Raw genomic sequence first — 18,919 nt, 5'->3', positions numbered from 1 at the left:
CGTCCAATGTTTCATAACAAAGTCAGTCTAATAAGTGGAAAATATAGTTGAGTAATTGCACACATCCATATAATCCCTCTTATAGTTTTGTGAATAGTGGTTAAAACCCCTGTTATATTTAGTATTAAGTGAGGACATTATTGATAATTTAACTAGCGGTACTGCAGAGGCTGTTTTTCATCAAATTTTTACTTTATATAAAATCACAAGACATCATGTGAATACTTTGAAACATTAGAAAAGTCATATAGACAAAACCACAAGCGTTACACAGTAATTTTGCATTGAGAAAGGGCCAAAGATCCTTTTCCTTTTCCTTTTCATTTTTAGTCGAACGTTTCCCTCATCACTTTCATTTGGGCTTCCACGACAATATGATTTCTGTGCCAAGCTGAAAATTTAACTAAATGGAAGAACTATGTAATTTAATGCAGTATAATCCCAACAAATTAATTTTTTCTGAATTAAGCTCTGACCAAAAAACTGGTAATTGTGGAGAACCATGTGCCATTGACATATGAACTAGATTTAATTATCTGATAGGTTGCGATTTTATTATTTATTTATTAATTTTTTTTATTACCTGATCCGATGTGAATTAATTATTAGATTCTACTCACTTTTTATAATTTATATTTATTTCAGAGAGTGGAACGAAAATATCACAATCAATACTAATTTAACAGTCATCGAACAAGAATTCAAATAACAGGCGGGGGCATTTTTAGAATAAGGGGGCGCGACCCTTATTTTGATAATTTGGCCGAAGATAGCAAGAAAAAAAAAAGAGGAAGCTGGAGTCTTCGTTTTGATGGCTGGAACGCCACACAGTAGAGTAGGGCATTAGAGTAGACTTTTAGATAGGATTACTTTTGGAGTTGCTTTTGTTGACTTTTCCTTGGTTTGGCTTTTGCTTAGCTTCAATTCTCGCATGTCAATTAGGCACAATGGAATGACTCCCTGTTTTCTATTTGACGTTGGCTTGTCGTCCTTTGTGGTTCTCCTGCCGCGTATGCTTGGAACAATTGAAGGATTTAATCATTCTAGGCAGTTTTCGCTTCCTATCATCGTTTGAGGCAAATTGAAATTTCCCAAACGCAGAAGATGGCCGCAGCTTTTGCTTCAGTTTCGTATGATTTTTTCTCATCAAACATGAACTAATTTCCTCACTCTAGTCAAAAAATAATAGAGGTTTTGGTTCACCTAAAAATTATGAGATCAATTTAATTTTTTTTATTTATTAGTATTCGCATATTTCTTGATTGCAGTACTTGTAATTATTTAATTAATTGATTGTCTTGAATCCAAATAATTAGTTAACTCGATAATCTATTGTCAATTAGAGTATTAAATCTATAATTGTTTAATTACCTTAAAATAATGACAACTGGCATAATTAGACTTGTATCAGGGGAATACGCGTGCTAATATGAAATAACCCTGGTAGTGCATTATTTGGGTAGAATAGAACTCCTCTAATACATAAGGCAATTGGAGAATTAAATCTTACGGGCGTACCTAGGATTATTTCTCAATTAAAACAGTGATTAACAGACATACCTTAATCACCGACACAGTAAGTAGGGGTTGACTGCCATCGCTTGTTTGGTAGTTATAATCTATTTATTAATAAATAATTAGAATTGTTTGTGCATCGATGATCAACTAGGTGAACCATTGCTGAAGTTATTTCTTGGCTAGACCCTTAATTATTATTACCTTGATTTTAGTAAATTGTCATTTAATTTTTGTTTGGCTATTTTATTTTTAGTTGAATCGTTTTAATTGTCATCTTTTATACAAAAACACCTCATGTGTTACTTTGGATTTCTAAAGAGACAAATATCCCAAATTCCTGAAGATACGACCCTACTTGCCCTGTCTACAAATTCATAATTATTTGTGAAAAAGCCATCCCATTCGGGTATATCGGATCGAGCAAATTTTTCAGAAATAGGGTGAATCAAGTAACTCATTGCACACCTAGAGTCCCTACTCCAATACCTGGAATCGGATTTTGGTTACTTTAACTGACAATTAAATTTATTTATTTTTTATTATTGCACATGCCTCGATATCCTGTCATTATCACAGGTGTAGAATGATAATACAGTGCTAATATATTTATTCTTACTGTCCATTCACAAATGGATAAGATTAATTAAGTAACTCTTTTTTATTGGATGAATAAGATGCATAGCGACAGGGCGGAGCCAGTCTTTGGTGCCCCCACTGGCCAAAGAAAATTTACTTTTATGCACAAAACTTTTGAAAGCTCAATTTTTGTGGTACCAATTTGTAACTGTGCCCCCAATAGTCACAGGAAAAACTCGTTTTAGATATTGATTTTTTTCTTTCAAAAAAAGTTATGTTTATCTCTATTAATTTGTAGAAAGCCATTATATGATGTTGACAAAATGATAATAATAATAATAATAATAGACACAACTCACACTTTGATGCTGACTACAAGAATAAGGCTAAAGAAGATTAGTTGGCTAGTAAGTTTTTCTATACATATATATATATATATACGTTCATACCAAACTTGATCATTGGTCGTCGATTTTCAATTCTCATACTTTTAGCTGTTCATTGTAATAATTGTGAGTAAATTCCCAAAAAGTGTGACTTTTTAAACTAACTTCCCAAAGGGTGGTGTTTTTTTAGTATCTTCCCAAATGATGAAAAACGCATCCAGGAATGCGTTTTTATAAATAAAAATGCAATTGTCAAATGCGTTATTTTATTTTTCATCAATTTATTTTAATATGAAAAAATTGGTCAAATAACGCATTATTAGAATGCGTTTTTTGATCTCACCATAAAACGCATTTCGGAAATGCGTTATTTTATAATAAAACGCATTAGATGAATGCGTTGTTTGTTTACAATATGTACCACTTTTTTTCATTTCTTCATTCTGGACTTCGATTATGTAAGGTTTTTGTTTTAAATATTATCTTATTATTTTATCGAAGTTATTATTAATTTAGCTCACTAATGGAAGTCAAGATCCAAAAAAATTGTTATTTCATAGTTGTTATTAATTTAGTTGGTAGAGATTTCATTTCAGGTTTGCAAAAGGCTTAAAGGTTTTGAACTTTGGATTTTACATATGTATACACTAATTTTGTATCTCAAATGTTGGTAGTAAAATTCAAAAAGTATTATAATAATATTATTACGAAAGGAAAACTAGTAGGTTTTGTATTTAATATAAATTAAATACGTGAAAGTAAAAAAAAGAAATTACCCACTTTTTACCAACTCTTTATGGGTTTCTTCTATTAGTTGAATAAAGTACTAGCTATGGGGGCAGGCATTTTACTCTGAATCATATAATTTATGTTAAATATATAAATGTTTGTAAGTAAAATTTAAAAAGTGTTATACTAATATTTTTATGAAAGGAAAACTAGTATGTTTTGTATTTAACATAAATTAAATATTTGAAAGTTAAAACAAAATTAAATTGCCCATAACATACCAGTTCTTTATGAAAAACTTGTAGGTTTTATATTTAACGTAAATTAATTGCGCGAAAGTAACACTCGTAGGTAATTTAATTAGTTTAATCAGTTACTTAATTTGTTGACAAGAAACAAGTTTCTTTTGCAAAATTTGGCCATTAGGTTTCTCCAAATAATTAGGGTATAAAGGTAAATTTTCACAATCTTTTGTTAGCAATGAGCTCCAATTTCCTTCTAAGGGAGGGCAGTGCTTAATTTATATCACCTGTTAAGCAAACACTTGCATATTCAAATATGTCATAAGATGATATAATATCACATCTAATTTCATATACTAAATTTACTTGGTTTTCAATCCAAATTCTCTTATACAATAAGAATTCTTATAACAAGACAAGTACAATAAATCATTTGAGAATGCCTCCAGAGTAACACAACTTTTGCCTTCTGACTCTTTTAGATGGTGGCCGCAAGGGTAGATGCTGATTTTTACCACGACCTTTACAAGTGTCACACTTATTTCGATCAACATGTTCTTGTGTTTGATGTTGCAAATCAAACTCCAGATGTGTCTGATCATGCTTATCACTTTGCACATGCGTCAGATCATGTTCACCAGCTTGTGCATGTGTTGTATCAGCTTCTGTATGTTCATCCCCTTGACCTTGATCGAGATTGATTTCAGAAGTCCGATCACATGTCTGATTGAACTCATTAGTTGTTTCCTCATTTCCCACGTCTCTAGTCTCTTGATTCAACATATGATCTCCTACAAACTCATCCTGACTTAAAATCTGATTTTGTACACTGTTTTGATCAGTTTGGACGTGTTTTCGCCTTCGTCCCCCTCTATGGATTCTTTGTGAACCTTCTTGTGTGGCTCTTCGAACACGTGCCCGTGGAACTACATGTTGCAACTCTTCATCCATTGAGAGCGGCATTATTGGATTCAATGGTAGGAGTTTCAATCTCATCTCACATCCAATGGCACGCATAGTTGATTGGCACATATCCCGAATATCAGTGAGAGCAGGAACAGAGATGGCCTCAGCATGTGGTAATGCTTCAAGTGATCTATAATAGACACGATGCAATGTATCTACCTGAAATGTTATCAAAATAAATTCTAATGCTGCCAATACAAAACTTTAAACAAAGTAGTCAATTAAAAATATCTAAATAATGGTTACCATCATCTCATTAGCTGGTGCAATACCCTGATAACCAGCTGGTAATAGTGGTCTCAATGATGGGTTGCCAATAAGCAATCTTGTACGCTGCTTATACCAAGTCATATACTCTAAGCTAGCCTCACCAGGAACCTCCTCGAGTTCACCTTCTTGTATACTTGAAGCTCGATCCATCCACATTTGGATGTGGCGGTAGTGTTTAAGGGTCCAATCTGTATTTCGTCTACCTCGACGATCCACTTGATGCAAACTCCAATCCGTGTCACATGGTGCCGGAATATGCTGAACAAATCCAAATTGTCGCATACACCTATCTGGTAGGTGTAGCTCTACTATATCCCAACAAATAAGTGCAGTTCGACTACGCCACAATTCAGAACTAGCCAAACAACACTGAGGCAATGTCTCTAAAATGTGTTGAGGATATGGTTGCCATACAAACTATGAGTAACAAAATGGAAAATTACAAAATAAATGAAATAAATACTTATATGATCATCTCTCAAGCTATCTAGTTGATCTCGATATACAACTAATACATGCATTGCTACTCTAGAAAGGTTAAAATCGACATTCCACCTACAGAATAATCAACAATACACCGTCATTGTTCATTATCCATGCAACTAATTGTTCATTATCCATATGTCCTAAAATCCAAAAAAAAAAGATAAAATTATTAGAAAATAACACTTGAAGGATTTAATTTCAAACATACAAATCAATGATTGATTAGAAGTCAATGTTAGACCCTCTAATGAAAGAATACCAAAATCCAATTATGACTCTGTAGAACTATGATTGATTATAAGAATTGCACAGCACTATGTTTTCTGCCTTTAATTTCAGCCTCTCGATATATCTTCCATGGCCTTTTTGGAAGTGGATGTTGACAATGTAGAGCATCCTCCTTCTTATCTTGAAACATCTTAACTATTCGAGTGAATACTAGTTCAACGGCAGCTCTAATAGGCAGATTACGAACACCTTTGATTGCATTGTTGAAACTCTCAGAAATATTAGTTGTCAACATTCCATGTCGGTATCCCCCATCATAAGCTAAGGTCCATAGCTCTTCTTTCCCTATTTCTCTTAGATATTTAGCAGCTTTTGCATCAATCCTCTCAATTTCTGCCATTATCTTGGTGAACTTGCGCTTTTGAGGGGTAGAACCAGCATCCCAACACAATTTCTTTAGATGCGTGTTATGAAACTTTGTGTTAAAGTTACTCCTAACATGTCGCAAGCAAAGTCGATGAACTGCATATGGGGGTTGCCAAAGCCTCTGCAATCTAATTGCATTTAATATTCCTTTATGACGATCAGAAATCAAGCAAACTTGTCTTTCTTTAAGAACATGTTGACGAAGAAGACGCAAGAACCAATTCCAGCTTTCATTGGTCTCTTCATCCACATAAGCATATGCCAAAGGAAAAATTTGATTGTTTGCATCTTGTCCGACTGCAAGTAGCAACTTAGCCTTGTATGGAGTGTGAAGAAATGTTCCATCCACACTAATTACAGATCGGCATGACAAAAAACCATCAATTGCTGGCTTGAATGCCCAGAACATATAGCCAAATGTCTTCAAAATTTCTAAACTGCACGGGTGGTGTTCCCAAACAACAATAGTACCAGGATTATAATATACCATAGCTGCCATGAACCTAGGTAGTTTTGTGAATGAGGTTGGCCAATCATCAAAGACCATTTTAATAGCTTTACATCGAGCAATCCATGCCTTCTTGTATGACACATCATAATGCAAAGTTTTTTTAACATGAGTTTGAACTTGCTTGACACTAGCAAGTGCATTTTCTTTAATAAAATGCACAATTCTGCGAGCAATGATCCTCGATTGAAGATGCCTATGATCATTTGTTGATGCCGTTGAAGTACAAGTATGGTCTGGAATCAACTTAGTAACTTCCCAAGTTTTATGTGTAGCTTTCAAACAAGCTATAAGTTGCCATTTGCAGCCTTCATCAGATTTTAAACATTTTACTTTCCATGCTGTACTTCGACTCTCTTGAACTTGAAACTCGCGGCATTGCTCCATAGACCAAAGTCGGACTGCCATCATCAATTGCTCTTTTTCACTGAATCGCATATGCTTGCGAATACCAGCACTATTTTCACTCCAAAAGTCTATCCTTGTAGGAGATCCCCTACCAGTGACAACAAATTTGTCAAGATCTCCAATATCTAAATAAAAAGGCATTCCGGGTGGATTGTAAGCAGGTAATTCAGGACTAAAAGTAACATTATTACTAGTATGACCATTATCCTCCCCAAAAGTACATTGTTCATTTTCAACCTCGACATTGCAATCACTGTCTTCATCAGACTGCCCTTGTTCAGCATCAATGAAAGCATCATCTCTAGACAGCAAAGATGCTTCATTCTAGACTAAGTTATGAATCACATCAGTTATCCCAAGTGCATTTCCAATTTCAGCCCCAACAATAGGTTCTTCAGCTGCTAAAATGGTTCTCATAGTTCCAATTTCTTCTCTATTATGATCCAATTGAAATGAACTAGAACAGCCAACATCATCTTCTAGTACATGCACCTGTCTTTGTTGGTTAGCACTCACAGTTTCATTATGTTCTGTATATTCGAGTGCATTCCGTGACACTAAAGGAGTAGGTAATGATGATTGGATGGGTTTCAATGAAGGTGACATACTACTCATAGCACGAAAAATGATATCATTATTTGAAGATGGCAACCATTGTGCACCATGCTTATCTTTAAGAAAAGATTGAGTGCATGAAGTTGTAGGTGCAGGTAATATCGGAGATTCAACATCTTGTGTCAGCAAATTTACATATGGAGCCATTTCCTTACTGGTGAAGATGTTATTGCCCTCCTGACAATTGACAACTGATTCTCGTACAATGTATAGATGAACCATAGTATTTGGGTACTCAGCTGCTAAAGAAAATATCAAATCCATTCCCTCTTCGTTCATTATTAGTAATGGGCAAAATTTGAAACCCCACGGTCCATGATCAGGATATTTGCAGATGAGCTTCAAATCTATAGTTATTGTATCCACTCCAATATATGAGTGTATATTACTTAGTAAGTCTCCAAATCTTATCCTGTGGTTGATTGTAACTATCTTGCCAATTGGGCCTATAAATCCCAAATCAGGATAATATTGGATATGACCATCCCAATATAAAGCAAGTTTCAATGGATGTTGAAGATCCATTAAAACATATGCTAACAAGCCTTCAAATGCAATGTAAACTACAGTCAATTCATCTCGAATGTTGAAAAATACTATAAATAAAAAGCATATTTTAAAACCAGTCATATCTTGTAAATGTAGGTAACTCCTAAACTTCTAAACTGTCCACAGGTATTACGTTCTATACTGTGAAAGAATCTTTCAAAAATAAAAGTCTATAGTAGTCTCTTATTTCTTTTCATTTTGACATGACCACACATTAATTTAGATTAATATCTATAGTGCCAACATTCATATTCGCCAATAACCAGTAAAGAATAAGAAAATATTTCAAGAACCACCTAACAATAACTGAAAGAGAGTAGACATACATGTATCAAAAGTGTTGAATGTAATATGCTGCTACGTTTTGTATCTAAACTCTTGCATGTATCTAGGTCTTGAGAATTTAAAAAAGGCACACAAGAACGCACACAACACATGCAGTGGGTGGCTCGGAAGGCAAGTTGTTGGACTGATTAACAAAATCCCCTGCTCCTCTTCTAACAAAATCATGGTTCAGACCAGTTAAATTGACATTAAGTACATTCTTACAAGTAAACTGAGAGAAAGTTAGATATCTTCAAATAAATTAACTGAATGCTAACTACACTGACATGTAAAAAAAAAAAAGAAAATTCGAAAACAAGGTGAAAAATATATCTCCTGCTTCAGTTTTGAAGTAATCTCCAGCAAAGTGTACAAGGTGTGGAGCCTAATTTAGCATCTTGACATAATCATCTCATATTATGGTCTGTTGGGGATATCTTTTCCCAAATCTTTTACTTTTTGTCTGCTGGGGTTTGCCGGATTGCTTAATTCCTTTGTATTCTATAATTCATTATTGTGCAAGAGATTATGGATCAATACATTTTTGAATCTAAGTGATGCATTACTGGGTGATGTCAAAAATTTATGAATTCAAGTAGTAATAGATCCGGATTTTAGAAGTTTAATTCATGATGCATTAGTTGATGGCACGTACTTTGTCTTTTTCTATAAATGTACGGGATGCATATTGCTCTATACTATTTTGATTGCTTCACCCTTCTTATTGGTTTCAAGAACAACAGGAAGCAAAAATTCCAACCTTGGAAGCTCAACATATAAAAGTATACTAGTAGAAGAAATGTCATAAACACACGGAAGCCATTTATATTTCAACCAAAAATAGTGTATGAAAAAAAAAGAAAAAGAAATTCAGCACTCACTTTGAAGAGAATGAATACTCTGGCAACAATTTATCCTTTGAATCTGCAAAAAAATAAACTTACTTTAAGTTTGAGGGAAAAAAAAAATTTCAGCACTTACTTGAGAGGGAAAAAGAAAGAAAGAAAGAAACCTGAGAGTAGATGATCTGTAGAATTTGAGAAAATTCCAGAATCTCTTTGTCTAATACTCTCGCCCTTTGTAGGGTATCTTCCTCTGTCAATAAACCCCAAAGAATCATCTCAGGTTTGCTTTTTGCTCTTTAAAATAATTAAATGCATCCATTACATAAACCCTAAATTTGGGATTTTAAGTATTACCTGATAATATGCCTAATTAGCTCAGCAGTCTCCCAATCACCACCCTTGCTCTTACGTTGGCTGCGAATGTGGGATAAGATGTAAGAAAAAATTGAATGGGTGGTGCGTTTTGTTTGGCGCCTGAAGAAGTTAGGGTAGAAAAAGAGAGGGATTGAGGGGAAATTAGTTTTTAGACCCCTTATGAAGTACCGGGGAGTAGAACAGGCTTCTTAGATATGCTAAACAACTCATTTAGCAAATGCGTTTTTTTATTAATAAACGCATTTCAGAAATGGGTTTTAAGGACAAAAAACGCATTCATCCTATGAGACTTTTTAAAATAAGGCATTCTAATAATGCGTTATTTAACCAATTTTTTATATTAAAATAAATTGATGAAAATTAAAATAACGCATTTGACAATTGCGATTTTATTTATAAAAATGCATTTCCTGGATGCGTTTTTCATCCTTTGGGAAGATACTAAAAAATCACCACCCTTTGGGAAGTTAGTTTAAAAAGTCACACTTTTTGGGAATTTACTCTAATAATTGTACGCCGTGGTCCGATGTCTGTCGAACGCAACCCAGGGGCCAGAGCCACACAATTTTAGCGTACCCTTTTTTTGTTGATTTTCTGCCCATGATGATAATAATTCAAATAATATCCTCGCCAAACACACTCCATGTCTATCTAAACACCAGGATGGATTCCCTTTACAGCTGGATTGCAGAACCCAATACAGAAAAAACAAAACAAAAAAGCCAAACGAAACAGCAATTGTCGTGTACAGCACCAGAAAATACACAAGAACATCACCTCTCATTTCACTCCTTATTGCAGTTTCCTCCATCACTGGTGTAGCCGACACTGAACCTGCCAAAAGATTGTCATCCGGACTTTGATGACTGATGTCGATTTCTCAACCGAATATGATTTCTGTGCTGACGACTGAAAATTTAACCAAATCCAAGGACTAAGTGATCTAATATCGCCTGAGAAATTTTGTAATCTAATAAACTACACTCAATTATCACTGGTAGCAGCAGTTTATTTGCCACATGAATTTAATAATTATTACAGGCTAATACATTTATTCTTGTGGCTAATTTACAAAAGGCAGAGAATAGTCTCGGCAATTTACATTAAGTATTAGAGTAAGTTACACTAACTTCTCCTCTAGTTTTTATAACAAGTGACCACTCTTCTTGATTTTGCAACAACTTCCCGTCTAGTAGTCTAGTTTGCTGTATATGTATATTACCACCAACCTTTCCTCTCATTAATAACTAAATAACGTAACATTAATAAGAGGGCATTTGATACAACTTAAAAGTTGAAGTTTGAAATACGAAAATTGAAGCCCAATTTCGGGGAGTTTCAATTTATTGAATCCATATAGACAAATTTATTTGATAATCAGCTAAATGCGAGCACTGAATTAAAATATTTTATTCTATGTGTATTACATAGTTTAACAGTAATAGTATACTATATTTATATATTATATTAGTTTCTTAAATATTTCTTCTTAATACTAATAAATTATTTGCTAATATAGAATGTGTGTTTGCGTCTGCGTGTGCGTCTGCGTGTGCGTGTGCGTGTGTGTAGTAGTATGTGTTTTAGTGTGAAATTGTGTCTGCTTGAGAGAAGAATATATATGTGTGTGTTTGTTTGACAAAATGATTATGTTTTAAATTGTATGTTGTAGAGAAATTGGTATACATGTGTGTGTGTGAAAGGGAGGGCGAAGAGAAGAGGGAGAGTATGTGTGTGTATGAGAGCGTGCATATGTAAGAGAATACATGTATATGTGTGAAAATGTGTGAGGGAGAGTATGCATATATGCGTAAAAATGTGCAAGAGTATGAGATAATACATTGCTGTAAATATTGCCGTAAGTGATACAACTTTCACTCAAAATTTTATGTACAAATTAAGTGAGTTTCAATAAATTCATAAGTAAGCAAATTCTGTTATCAAACAAGTTTTGTAGAAACAGCGCTCAATGTACTAAATTTTCAATGGCGCCATCATACACATCATAACAACAACTGGCTATCTGACTATAAAATGGGGTAAGTGGTTTGGCATAGTTTCTAACTTTCCATGCTAGGACCGTCCCAGAATTTTTTTCCCCAATCCTCATGGATATTCTCTTTTTCCTTGGTGCATTTCTCCTCTTTGGTTTGATGGCAGTCAAAATTGTAAAGAAATCCAAGCCTGTGAAGCTGCCACCAGGCCCAAGAAAACTGCCAATTGTCGGCAACTTGCATCTGCTTAGGGGCTCACTAACTTATCGAATCCTGGCAGACTGATAGGGTGTGAAATTGTCATTTAATTTATAATTATTTCTCCTTTTATTCAAGTCAAATATTGCGTTAATTGATGGATTCTACTTATATTTGGTTAATGATGCTAAATTGTAGGAAAAAGAGCAAAATGTGACAAAAAGGGGCAATCTTCTAATTAATTTGATGGTGGCACGTTCGGGATCGATTTCCAAGTTCGATTCAAACTCTGGGCAGCTTTAGAGGAAGATTTGGAAGACTTGAATTCTAATTACTAGTCTTATTGTTGAATTAGGGAACTTGAAATACTTTCTTTTGTGGTTTATTTTGCTATTTAGGAAACTAGTTCTTTTTGGTAGTATTTTTCCATTAGGAAACTAAGGAGAAAAAGAAAGTCAGGTTCCGTGTGATTAGGAGGAAGCCACCAACGCATTTGGGGACTTCTTATTATCTTTGCGGGGTCGGCCGCAAAGCAGAAGTCGGCAGAGCCTTTTGGCCTTTTGGCCAATCCTTTGTTCCCTGCAGTTTTTCTTTTTATCAAACAACAATTCGGCTGGTACTCTTGGCCTTGACTTTTCTGCTTAGCCGATTTTGGTAGAAAGAAACAACGGAAAAGTTTGGAACAATTATTTGCATGGCTTGTTCTCCAGTAACGGAGAACTAATTTTACACTGCTAGTCAAGGGGACAACTGAAGATTTGGTTCAACAATTACTGTGAGATCTAATTTATTTTAACTGCTCCCTCCATTTATTGGTATTCGTATATTTTTTACTTTTAATTGTTGTTATAGCTATCGTGTATGATTGAATAAATGCGCAATATTTAATTATTCACGTAGGCTATTGTGCTAATTAGGGGTAATTGAATCCGTAATTGTTCGTTATCTCTATCTCAGTAGCAACTGGCGTAATTGGGTTTATGTCAGGAGAACATACGATCTAATTTAAACAAACCCTCTTAGCGTGTTTGTTAGTTAGGATTGGGCCTTTCTAATTCTTAATGCAATCTAGAAATTAAATCCTACGGTCGTACCTAGGGTTGTTTTTGAGTTAGAGAAATAGTTAACGGTCGTACCTTAACTATCGGAAAAGTAAGGAAAGGTTGGTTGTTTATCGCGTGCATGACAACTATAACTAATCTATTAATAAATGTTAGAATTATCTGTGAATCAATTATCAGTACATGAACCATTTCTGAAGTATACCCTTGGCTAGAGTTTCTCCAATAATTATTTCTTTTATTTATTTTCTGCATTTAATTTATTTAGTTAGCATTTAATCCAAAAATCCCCCCATACTTTGAACTCTAGAAAAAACGAATTATCCCCAATCCCTGTGGATTCGACCCTGCTTATCACTATCTACAGAAATTATATTTTATTTGAGCAAATATTTATTATTGCACAGGCTTGACCCCTGTCAATTTTTGGCGCCGTTACCGGGGACTGGTGCCTATTTAATTTGTTTCTTTTTGAGTTCATTTTATTTTCAATTCCATTTTTTTCCCTCTTATTTTTTTTTCTTCTTTTTTTTTTCTTTACTAGTTTATGGCTGCTAACACTCCGTATTTTGGTGATAGACTGGATTTTGTTTCCAGGGAAGGCAATGAGGCTTGTTTTTTTGCTAAGTTTGCATATTCAGAGGCACTAAACTCTATTAGAGAAAGAATGGCTGCTGCAACTTGTAAAATTTGTTATGCCAGGGATCATTCAACCGGTATGTGCCCCGAATATCAAGATAATCTGTGTGTCCCACTCAATAATTATGGAGATTTTTCACCCTGGACTCAAACGTGGTATGACCCTTATTCAAATGGGTATGAGCAAGGATGGTGGGATGATTCCAATTTTAATTATCAACAAATGCCAATAGATTTTCAACAGCTAGAGTCTCAAGAACCGTCATTCATGTCAGGTATGTCTCTTGAAAAAATAGTTGAATTAATAGCTACTAACACATATCAAATTCAACAGGAGGTATATCAACTTCAACAGGAGACACAAAAGATGAGTGAAGAGATGAAAGAAGGAAGGCATGAATGGGCATCTAAAATGAGCAAATTGATTTCTCCAGTTTATGAAGAATTGCCCTCACCGACTATTATCGACCATGAGGAAGATGAGAGTGCAATTATTCTGACAAATGACATGGTACTGCAAGGGTCTCAAAAAGAAGAATCTAAAGATACAGTTGAAAAGAAAATTGAAGCGCAAGAATTGAGACCCCAACATCAAATGGTTCAAGTGAATGAATCCAGTGAACAATCTCCAAATGCGGTGACATCTCCTCCATTCCTTAATCAATATTTTCCTGACTCTTATTCTTTAATTCCTGTTAGTGAGATTGATTTTATTATACCAGAAAATTTTGAGTTTCATGACAGGAACAATTTAAGAGTCACGATGGCAAAATATCTCAAACCAGTAAGTGCTTGTGATGGAGGAGTGAATGAAGATTTAATGTCATTACTTGGTTGTTTGGCGCCATCTACTAGTCCATGGAAGACCGTAGCTCGTGTGCTCAAAAATTACTCTATTTACGAGGGCTATCAGGATTACATAGAAGATGAAGCACTGAAGCGAGTTACGCGATTTTATCCTCCATGAATAAACAGGACAATGTCTAGCCAATGACATTAAAGAAAGGTGCTGCTTGGGAGGCAACCCAAGGCTTTTGTTTTAATTTTCTTATATTTTTGGAGTTTTTGTTAAGTGTTAGTTGCATTTAGTGATTTGTTGCTTGGTGGCAGGAAATTGGCTTAAGCGTGCTCACGCCAGGTGGTCATGCCTGATGGGAAGAAATTTTCGTTCAGGATCTGAAGACTCTATAGCAGTTAAGCGTGCCCACGCCAGGTGGTCACGCCTGAGGAGAAAAAATTTTCGTTCAGGATCTGAGGACTCTATAGCAGTTGAGCGTGCCCACGCTAGGTGGTCACGCTAACGGATCGAGAATTTTCGACGGATGGAAAAGATTAGAGGGCGGTTAGGCGTGCCCACGCCTAAGACTGGGTTTCTTTGTAAAAAAAAAAATATATATATATATATATATATATATATATATAAATATAAAAAAATATTAAAAAAATAATAAAAAAAAGAACACGAAACCCTACTCTTTTCTTTCTTTTCTTTTTCTTTCTTTCTTCTTTCTTCTTCCTTCTTTTCTTTCTTTTCTTCGTTCCTTTCTTTTGCTTGGTCCGCCGCCGCACCTCACCTCGTTGCCACCGCTCGATCTCCACCAGCCCGCGCACCACTCCAGTCGCGCGACCAGAGCACCAGCAGCTGCAACAGCCATCCGCAGGCTGACGTGCGCCTGCACCCCAGCTCCCAGGCGAGCTCCAGCCGTGCGCTTCTCCCTGCCATCGCGCGCAAGTCTTCACGCGCCCCTCTTCACTGTCATCCACTACCTACTCCAAACCTCCGGTGAACTCTTTCTTTATTTTTCTGTCACTAAGTAGCTGAGGCCAGATTACTAGCTTTTATTAGCTGATGCCAGATTTTAATTTCTTAGCTGAGGTCAGATTTTTGATTTGCTAGCTGAGGACAGAAAATTTGTGCTTGTTTGGGTGCTGTGACATATCTGTGAATTGATTGTTGATTATTTGGTTAACGTTGTGCCTAACCAGTGATATTTGGGGAAAGTTTTTACTCTAATTGCCTGTTTAATTAGTTTTTGGGGGAATTTTGCTGTGTTTATCTAATTAATTGATTTTTGGGTTGAACTGGTAGTATTTGGGAAAAATTTGTCGTTCACAGGTTTAATTAGTTTTTGGGGTGAGTATATTATCCGTTTCTGCACTTGTTTGTGATTGGGAGTTGTGACTGGGGATCATTTGCCTTATTGGTTGTTTGTTGACATATTTTGAACACCATTACTTTGCCTTTGTCTTGTCCACTGATATCCAATGACCAAACCCAAGAACAAAGGCAAGAGCAAACTTTCCATCTCAACCCCACAGCCCACAGTCCCCTTGAGTGGATCTGCCCCCTCGACTGGACCGGGAGGACCCCGGACTGTCCTCTGCGGCACCTCCACCGTCTTCTTCCGCCAATAGCCAGCTTGCAGCCCTTCGGCTCCAGATGCAGCACATGGACACTCGTATGGAGTGGATGGAGCGTCAAATGGGCGGGATGGCCCAGAATTTAACACAGTATCTCCATCACGTGGGTTTCCGCCTGCATTTCCCTCCCTAGCCGTAGTTCAGTTCTGCCCTCCTCCTTTTTAAGGGAAGTGTCGTTGCCCCAATATCTCTGTTTTGCTCTTTCTTTGCTTACATTGAGGGCAATGCAAGATTTAGGTGTGGGAGGGTAGTATATTGGCATTTTATTGAAAAAGTATAAGTGTAGGCATTTTTGTTGGAATTTTTTGTTTGACTTTGTCGAATTTTGTCCAATTTTTGCCTATCTTTGTGCTTATTTGTGATTATTCCTGATAAACGATGATTAGATGTCTCAAATTTTTCTATTGCTAAGATTTTACACTTTAAGGTGTTGAGTATGACATGGTTGATTTTAAGGGTATCTTTCGGGTGAATGTTTGAGATTTTGTGACTTTTGCACTTTTTGGTTAACTTTTCTAAGTATTGTAAATATTTGTCTAGCATTTTTTTTGTGCAAATTGGTTTAGCTATTAATCTTAGTTCTCCATGTTTAAGAAATGAAGCGGGTTTGTGTGGTATTTCATTTTATTTTTGGTGCTTATTTATGAATAGTATTAGGCTATACTCCGCTAGTATCGTTGCCTAGTAACCGGGAGTCTTTACCACAAGTGTCGACTTTCGCGTCAAAAAGTGACGATAGCTATGAGTATGTGGTTTTTAAGCGATGATAGCTGAGTAACCGGGCTCCTTCATTTGGCCAATGTCGGAGTTCGCGTCAAAATGCTTGAATTGCTAAAAACTAAGCATTCCCCCGGAAAAAAAAAAATCAATCAAGCATGAGGATATTTTAGAAAAAAAAATGCTAATAGTGAAAAATGTGAAAGTGCTTGAATGAATTGTTAGTCCACTGATTCATGAATTTTAATGTTGAGATTTGGCTTGATAGTCGAACCATTTGCTTATGGATGCTGGTTGAATATTTTATATTCTTAGATTAGTTAGTCATGAATTGGAAGAGTCCTTAATCTTGAAAGCTAACTGGAGAGATATTGCTTGAAAAATTACCACTAATACTTGACATATGTTTTAATTGTATCTTGACAATAGAAGATTTGAACAATAGCCATTGTTTGATTTTATTTGCTTGATTTGTTGTTCTCATGCTTGAGGACAAGCATGGTTTAATTTAGGTGTGGGGGAAATTGATAGGGTGTGAAATTGTCATTTAATTCATAATTATTTCTCCTTTTATTCAAGTCAAATATTGCGTTAATTGATGGATTCTACTTATATTTGGTTAATGATGCTAAATTGTAGGAAAAAGAGCAAAACGTGACAAAAAGGGGCAATCTTCTAATTAATTTGATGGTGGCACGTTCGGGATCGATTTCCAAGTTCGATTCAAACTCTGGGCAGCTTTAGAGGAAGATTTGGAAGACTTGAATTCTAATTACTAGTCTTATTGTTGAATTAGGGAGCTTGAAATACTTTCTTTTGTGGTTTATTTTGCTATTTAGGAAACTAGTTCTTTTTGGTAGTATTTTTCCATTAGGAAACTAAGGAGAAAAAGAAAGTCGGGTTCCGTGTGATTAGGAGGAAGCCACCAACGCATTTGGGGACTTCTTATTATCTTTGCGGGGTCGGCCGCAAAGCAGAAGTCGGCAGAGCCTTTTGGCCTTTTGGCCAATCCTTTGTTCCCTGCAGTTTTTCTTTTTATCAAACAACAATTCGGCTGGTACTCTTGGCCTTGACTTTTCTGCTTAGCCGATTTTGGTAGAAAGAAACAACGGAAAAGCTTGGAACAATTATTTGCATGGCTTGTTCTCCATTAACGGAGAACTAATTTTACACTGCTAGTCAAGGGGACAACTGAAGATTTGGTTCAACAATTACTGTGAGATCTAATTTATTTTAACTGCTCCCTCCATTTATTGGTATTCGTATGTTTTTTACTTTTAATTGTTGTTATAGCTATCGTGTATGATTGAATAAATGCGCAATATTTAATTATTCACGTAGGCTATTGTGCTAATTAGGGGTAATTGAATCCGTAATTGTTCGTTATCTCTATCTCAGTAGCAACTGGCGTAATTGGGTTTATGTCAGGGGAACATACGATCTAATTTAAATAAACCCTTTTAGCGTGTTTGTTAGTTAGGATTGGGCCTTTCTAATTCTTAATGCAATCTAGAAATTAAATCCTACGGTCGTACCTAGGGTTGTTTTTTGGTTAGAAAAATAGTTAACGGTCGTACCTTAACATCGGAAAAGTAAGGAAAGGTTGGTTGTTTATCGCGTGCATGACAACTATAACTAATCTATTAATAAATGTTAGAATTATCTGTGAATCAATTATCAGTACATGAACCATTTCTGAAGTGTACCCTTGGCTAGAGTTTCTCCAATAATTATTTCTTTTATTTATTTTCTGCATTTAATTTATTTAGTTAGCATTTAATCCAAAAATCCCCCCATACTTTGAACTCTAGAAGAAACGAATTATCCCCAGTCCCTGTGGATTCGACCCTGTTTATCACTATCTACAGAAATTATATTTTATTTGAGCAGGTATTTATTATTCCACAGGCTCGACCCCTGTCACAGACTTAGCCAAGAAATATGGACCCTTGTTGCATCTTCAGTTTGGTGAAGTTTCAACTATAATTGTGTCATAACAACCATATTTTCTAGTAGGCATACTTTTCTACAAGAATACTGATATTGTCTTTTCTCCATATGGTGATTACTGGAGACAACTACGCAAGATTTGCATGTTGGAGGCTCCTAAGTGCAAGCATGATTCAAAGTCGCGGTCACAGTTTGGACCGTTTCACATCAGTCTAGGCATATCGGTCGCGGTCTCGACAAGACACGAATTTTTGAAATATTTAATATTCTAAAAATTGTAAAAATGTGATAAACAAAAATAATTAAAAATTAGTAAAAATAATAAAAATTCGAGTTGATTCAGAATGACTCAGAATGATTCGGTGTGATTCAGCCGTTTCAACCCTTCACGGTGACGTCTCGGTGAGTTGAGTATTTGGGTATCGTTTCGTCACGATATCGTATCGGCGAAGATCGAGACGGTGACGACTCGGCCGAGTCTTCGAACC

At 35.6% G+C, this 18,919-nt stretch overlaps 1 protein-coding gene across 4 annotated transcripts; it reads right to left on the bottom strand.

Moving 5' to 3' along the window:
• Positions 1–3,768: 3,768 nt before the first annotated feature.
• Positions 3,769–9,691, bottom strand: LOC113691118 (uncharacterized). Of its 4 annotated transcripts, none has more exons than XR_011815137.1 (5): positions 9,431–9,691; positions 9,244–9,326; positions 9,113–9,155; positions 4,664–8,404; positions 3,769–4,576 (listed from the first exon to the last, which is right to left on the bottom strand). XR_011815137.1 is itself a non-coding variant. In XM_072050895.1 (5 exons), exons 4-5 carry the CDS (start codon positions 4,967–4,969, stop codon positions 3,881–3,883), a joined length of 1,002 nt encoding a protein of 333 aa, XP_071906996.1. In that variant the 5' UTR covers positions 4,970–5,313; positions 9,113–9,155; positions 9,244–9,326; positions 9,431–9,682; the 3' UTR covers positions 3,769–3,880. The 4 variants fall into 4 exon arrangements, 2 of the variants coding, with proteins under 2 accessions (XP_071906996.1, XP_027065127.1); XR_003448547.2 differs by having other exon boundaries at positions 4,664–7,903; XM_072050895.1 differs by having other exon boundaries at positions 4,664–5,313; positions 9,431–9,682.
• Positions 9,692–18,919: the final 9,228 nt, after the last annotated feature.

This window comes from Coffea arabica, chromosome 5c (genome assembly GCF_036785885.1).
Source record: "Coffea arabica cultivar ET-39 chromosome 5c, Coffea Arabica ET-39 HiFi, whole genome shotgun sequence".
Taxonomy (NCBI): Eukaryota; Viridiplantae; Streptophyta; class Magnoliopsida; order Gentianales; family Rubiaceae; genus Coffea; species Coffea arabica.
Note: the sequence above shows the minus strand (reverse complement) of the source record. Positions and strands in the feature narration are given on the sequence as shown.

Bases quoted from the DNA above. Each gene is read 5' to 3' on its own strand.
- LOC113691118 (XM_072050895.1), bottom strand. From the start codon at position 4,969: ATGCGACAATTTGGATTTGTTCAGCATATTCCGGCACCATGTGACACG. The intron at 4,577-4,663 runs GTAACCATTATT...ATAACATTTCAG, and splicing joins CACCAGCTAATGAGATGATG to GTAGATACATTGCATCGTGT.